At 35.5% G+C, this 6,237-nt stretch overlaps 1 protein-coding gene across 1 annotated transcript; it reads left to right on the top strand.

Moving 5' to 3' along the window:
* Positions 1–657: 657 nt before the first annotated feature.
* Positions 658–1,237, top strand: LOC115927948 (the record flags this gene model as incomplete). The annotated part of the gene is made up of 1 exon (XM_030994325.1): positions 658–1,237. A coding segment is annotated over one exon (360 nt), but the record flags the coding sequence as incomplete, so codon positions are not given.
* Between the last annotated feature and the right edge of the window lie 5,000 nt (positions 1,238–6,237).

The following is a 6,237-nucleotide window of genomic DNA, read 5'->3' as shown; positions in this document are numbered from 1 at the left end:
ATAATGTGATTTTTACCCAATTAATTTGAAATTAAAAACTTTGTAGCAAGTGGAGTACTCTGTTTGATTGGTATTGGTGAGTGTTCCAAAGCATTGTTTTATGTAGGTAAACTTGTTGAAGAGAAGCTCCTCATTGAAATAATCTGGTTATACTTTTTTAAAACAAAACATGTAGAAGTACCGGTAGTATATTTATAGTTTTTATATACATGTACTATGATTGTACCCAATTCGTTTAATATAAAAACTGTGTATCAAGTGGATTACATACTCTGAATGGTGTTGGTGAGTGTTGTTCAGTAGCATTAATTGTTTTATGTTGGTAAATGGGTTAAATAAAAGCTCTTCATTGAAATAACTTGGTTATAAACTATGATTTTGCCCAATTCATTTGATATTAAAAACTTTGTATCAAGTGGAGTATACTTTGGGCAAAATGTTGATGCTGCATATGAATGTAATACCCACATTTGTGTGTAGTATATACCTTTAACTGCATTAATTTTTTTCAGCAAGTTTGAGTTGGTTCTTATTTGATAATTTGATTCTACCTCACAATTCATAAATATTCTTGAGTTACGAACAACACAAAGAACATCATATTTACGAGGGGTGTGAACAATTTAGTTGTAACTTTATATATTTTTTCTCATCCTTTTCTTTAGATTACTGGCGCAAGTATACACCCTGTGCGTGGAGGGCGACGAGCAGCACTGGGAGAAGCTGGTCGATGAGGTGGTGAGGATATCAGTGATCTGCGAGCAGGAGTCGCCAAAGTGCATCTATCGGGTGACAGCGGGTGATCCTGATCTACAGGGCATCATCGAGGCTTATATTACCGTACCAGGTAGGAAATATGTATTTGGTGTGTCTGTAGCTGTTAATATAAGAGGTCGACAGCTGAGCTTCTTGGGTCACGTTAATCGAAAGAATGGTTTGGAAAATCTTGCACTAGCTGACTGGAAGAATCGAGGGGAGGAGCTAGGAGTAGGGGTAGCAGGAGGATTCTGTGGATGAGTAGCTTAAGGAGTAGGATTTCTGAAAGTGGAATTGATCTCAGGGAGATCACTTCATAGAATATGGGACAGAGGGTTATGGCATTCCATGGTCGCCAATGTCTCAGGACATGGCACATAAAGAAGAAGAATAGCTGTTAAGGCACTGCTGTGAGTGATATTGGTTAATTTGGTGTGTACGATCTGTAACCGGGTCGTACCTGTATTAATTAAGGGCACACAGGAATGAAAGAATGCAGTAGACAATGGGTTATCGCCTTTCTGGCTTTCAGCAGAGGGTATCATCTGTTGAGAGCCAGAAGGGTGTTACTTAGGCCTGAAGGTGCTGTCAATTAACACCTTTCTGGGTCACTGCAGCGAACTGAAGCGTATATCACCCTACCACATATGAGATACTATGTAACCATAGTTAACAACTAAATTAGTCATATCCCTTGTCATTTTTTTTTTCTGCTTTATTTAAACTCAAGAATGAAAGATGGACCGGATAAGGGCATTTGTTGAAAACTTCTATGTGTAATCTTCAATAAGTTACATTCTCAAGAAACAAAATTAGGACACATCAATTTTCATATGCTTAAATAATTACAAAACTTTGTAAGGGTAAGCCTAAATTCTCTGGTGCCCCATTGAAAAGTGTGTTATAAAATCAACACGTGTTGCAATGGGATGTTGGCAAAAATGATTAGACTTCCCAGCGGATTAAAAGCTACATATTGCATTCAATACTATAGGGAACTAACATTTGCAAGGATTCTATGCTTTGATACATGCAGTGCCTTATCAATGGGCATGCATTGGGTCCAGCTCTTAGGATGTGCTGTTTTTCTGTGCATCATGTGAACGGAGCGTCAATGGTGTGTCAGACAGGCATAGCAGTAGTAGCCAAGCTCAGTTCACACCTAGACACCTGTAGGCGTATCTTTACATCTCTCTGTATCACCCCACTATAAACCAACACGTATCCCCACCACATCGTGACTCATTGAACATGGACTTGAGAATGTTACTCATATCAATCAAGTGAACTCTCAACATCACACCCTGCCTGTGTGGTAGGATTGGATGAGCCTCTGGGTATTCATATTGGACACACTTGATCTTCAGACATCTTACTTTAGCCTCAATTGCAGCTATCCCATGTGGGGACAGTTATGTGGCCAGTGGGGAGCCTCACAGTTAACTGCTTAGAAGACAACAGAAGGGGAGAACTAGTGTGTGTAAAATTTAGAGACAGAAGGGTATTATAAGTTTAAACTTTAATATAGAGTCATTCAGTCAAACCTGCTTTAGTGACCACCTGTCTACAAAGACCACATTTTTTGTTTCCCTTGAAAATGGTTTCTCAATGAAACATGCGCTGAAGGAACCTGTCTACAAAGACCACTTTTTGTGTTTCCCTTGGGCAGTCACTATAGACAGGTTTGACTGTATAACGCCCCTTGGCTCCAAACAGCATAATTCTCATTGTATGTGTAGACAAAAAGCAAGTTGGGAATAAGAATTATAATCTGAACTAACTACATGTACATTGTAACTTGCCATCATGGATGACTCAGGCTCAGCAGAAAAATTGAGGCTGAATCGTGTCCAAAAGAACTGATCAATCACATATATAGTTGGTATCTGTATATGTAGGGAATACAAAAACAAAGGGAAATGTTAGGGAATTTCGATAGTGGTCTTTTCACCACTGATTTGTTAAAACGATGCTCCACCTCTTAAGAAAAACAAAACAAAACAAAAATCCAACTTTTTGGTGTAGGATAGAATTATTGATATCTTGTTATGAACTTAAAAAAACATTGATTTTTGTTTGGTGGTTTGTCAACACTTTATGTGGAATCTAATATCTAAATTATTTTTGTAGATGCTTTTAATATATATTTTGAAATGGAGTACACTTTTGAAAGTGTACTTAATTTCACTAGCCAGTTTCCCTGTTAGTCTCTCTTCCATTTTCATATTTCTCCTTTTATTCCTGTTGTTACAGATTTACAGATTTTTTATTTTTTTATCTACTTATAGTCGTAAATCTGTGTCCTAATATGAACTTTATTTTCCTGGAATGATCAGATCAATATTACTTCTTCAGACAACAGGAAAGGAAACCACTAGCTGAAATTTGATATGAAACCTGTCTTGCACGCAATCTTAATGTTTTCCTTTCTCAACCCAGCCAAAACAATACCTGTTCCTGCAATCACTTTTCTATACTTTGTAGTGAACCTTCATAACTAACTAGAGTGAAATATATTTTTGAGTTTAAAGAAAACCTGTTTAGCTTAAATAGCAACAAAATTTGTGCTTAACTATTTCATTTGAAGTGAGAAATAGTGTAATATAGACCGCTTTACTATGTTACATATTTAAAATTGATGCATACTTTTCAAACATAGGTTGTTCTTGATAAACCAAAAGCTTGCCCAACAAAACAACAAGTAATGTATGCAGACTGGATTCCAAGTATATTGTAGTTCATTCCTCAATAATAGGTTAATGGAATGATTTGTCACTAGGTCCCCAGGAAAGAAACATCCACAAAGTTAAATTTGTTAGTATTAAAAACCAGTGATTGTTTTATTTAGATCATGAAAAGTTTCCCCAAATCAGACATTAACCCTCTGATGCTGAATAATATGCATCATAACTATTTTTATTTCCAAATTTAAACTTTTTTAAATATAAATTAAGTCCCCAGTGCTGAATTTATGACGTCACATACACTTGACCTCACTCAAAATATCAGTAATCATATTCTCTCCCAGATAAGACAAGTTTTTAATGTTCTTGCCTGCAGTAAATACTACTATTTTTAATCCTTGGACAAAAATAATCATGTCAAGAAAGTCAGTTACCTTGTCTAATTAAGGAAAGTCAATTTCTTGAGGGAAAATTTGAAGACCTAAGGAAGTGTAATGACCATGAAGCATCGGCCAGAAATTAAAAGTTAATTGGGCTGAAATCAGATATCATATCTGCTACTAGATAGTTTCCCTTTCAGAATCAGTCTCAAAATCTGAATGGATGTAATTATCCTCAAATCTTGATGATTGGCCAGAAGTATAGGATCAAGTCCAGTGCAGGCCATTAATGTTTTAGATTAAAGCAGTAAAGAAAAACAGTAAAGCGAGCAATTGGAAATATTAACTGTTGTAATGACCATACCTTGAAGTTACCTGTATATGGCGTCCCCTTTGCATGTTACACTAATGATACTGGGACCTGACATGTCTAGAAAGGCTAACCTGTATAAGGACTACTTACATTTTTCTTCTCTCAGATGGCCTTTTTATAGCCTGACTATTATTCTGAGAGGAACATTGTGTAGAAACCTTCACTCAAGTGTCCACTCTGATAATTTTTTGTTTACAATTATATTAGAGAATTTGTTTTCATGTAATAGATAAAAGTACTGTATTTCTTGGAAATGTTACCAATACAGTGTCCATGTAGAATACTCTGGAATCTCACCAAGTTTGAACCACTGCATTTCTTGGAAACATTTGCTTCCTGTTAATATCTGAGTAGCCTGGTCCTCATCCTTATTAAATGCTAGCTGCTAATTGGTCAAGGAGACATCTTGATAATTATACAAACTGGTTGATTGATTCAGCCCACAATTTGTTATTAATACCAGATCAAGTTTATGAGCAGTGTTTGATATGGAACATGTTCAGAGCTGAACCCTTACCTTGCCCCCTTGTTTTCAGTTGATTGATTGATTAATTGATATAAATACATTCATTCATCCATTCATTTATTTATTCCATTCATTCAATTATTAAATCATTCATTCATCCACCCATTCATTCATCCATTCACTTATTCATTCATTTATGTTTATTTATGTTTATTTATGTTTATTTATGTTTATTTATATTTATACAAGTTTTGGAGACAAAGTTAGTACCTATAAAACCTATTTCATTAATTATCTCCACCTCTATTGTATTCAGCAGGTCCACAATGTTTTGTGTTGTTATGTGAAAATGCTTTTTTGTGCATAGTCCGAACAGCACTGGGGGAAAATGAGAAAATAAATATTTCAGTATGAGTGGATGGCCATGGCTACCAAGCTTAATTAGCTTTTGATATGGTTTTCATCATGACATGCAGGATCATTTCACACAGTACATTTATTATAAAAACAAAAGCAAACTCACAACATGAAACTTTTTCGAAAGGTAAATGATGGCAATTTTGCAGAAAGAAGTTTCTGAGAATTGCACACAAAAAATAGTGTTCTTTCAGTTTGATTGAAGTATTTTGCAGCACAAAAACTGGCAAATCTAAACCACTCACTAAATTCAAAAAACGTATCTGCTTTTACAGCACTAGAAAGGGGAGTGTTCAAAGTATAGTGGTGTCAAAACTATAACAAAAAGAAAGGGAAGTTTCCAAGTAGAGTGGTGTCAAAACTTTGAAAAACAAAAGATTAAGGAAATGTTCAAAGTATAATGGTGTCAAAACTTCTTTTTTTTTAAAGGAAAAGGAAATGTTCAAAGTAAAGTGGTGTCAAAAAAAATTCAAAAAGGAAAAGGAATGAAGTGCCACAATTAGGACAAGGTGACATGTTACACATTTGGAAGAAGGCCAACAGAACGAGAGAGGGAATTGCAGACTGAAGAGGAAACCTGTGTAGTTAAATAGATCCTCTAGAGTACTGCCAAGTTTTATCAAGAGTTGCGATCGAAAGTGAACTTGATGGTTGATGAAAGAAATGACAATTGACCAGCCTCTCATCCTTTTCTGAAGATCACTCTCAAAAATCTTAATAAAAACATCTTTTGAGATGTTTTGAGTTCGAGGAGACAATTTTGTGAAGTATTTGGAGCGGTATAGCCGAAAGTAAGAGATCTATAATTTTGAAATAAAGAAATGAAAATATCCGCAGAGAAGCATTGATGTCGTTCTTTCTGAGGGTTGTGCAATTGGTATTGGCCCAGCAGTGTCCAGGTACCCATTTACACCTGGTTAGAGAGTGGCAAATGTAGATTAATGTCTTGTCAAAGGACATTAGTGCCGGGCTGGAATGTGAAAATCAAAAGAAGTATAGAAGAGAGAGTGGATAGTAAAAGATAATTCTAAACTGAATTGAGTCTTTTGGATAATAATAATAATAATAATAATGTTTTATTTACCCAGGGTAGCCACTTCAGTTATGAAACTGCTCTTCCAGCGGGCCCTGCATAACATAATATGTTATTACTACCCTTCT

This window comes from Strongylocentrotus purpuratus, unplaced genomic scaffold (assembly GCF_000002235.5).
Source record: "Strongylocentrotus purpuratus isolate Spur 01 unplaced genomic scaffold, Spur_5.0 spur5_scaffold_21, whole genome shotgun sequence".
NCBI classification, from domain to species: Eukaryota; Metazoa; Echinodermata; class Echinoidea; order Camarodonta; family Strongylocentrotidae; genus Strongylocentrotus; species Strongylocentrotus purpuratus.
The sequence above is the reverse complement of the archived record's forward strand: the minus strand, read 5'-3'. Positions and strand labels throughout refer to the sequence as shown.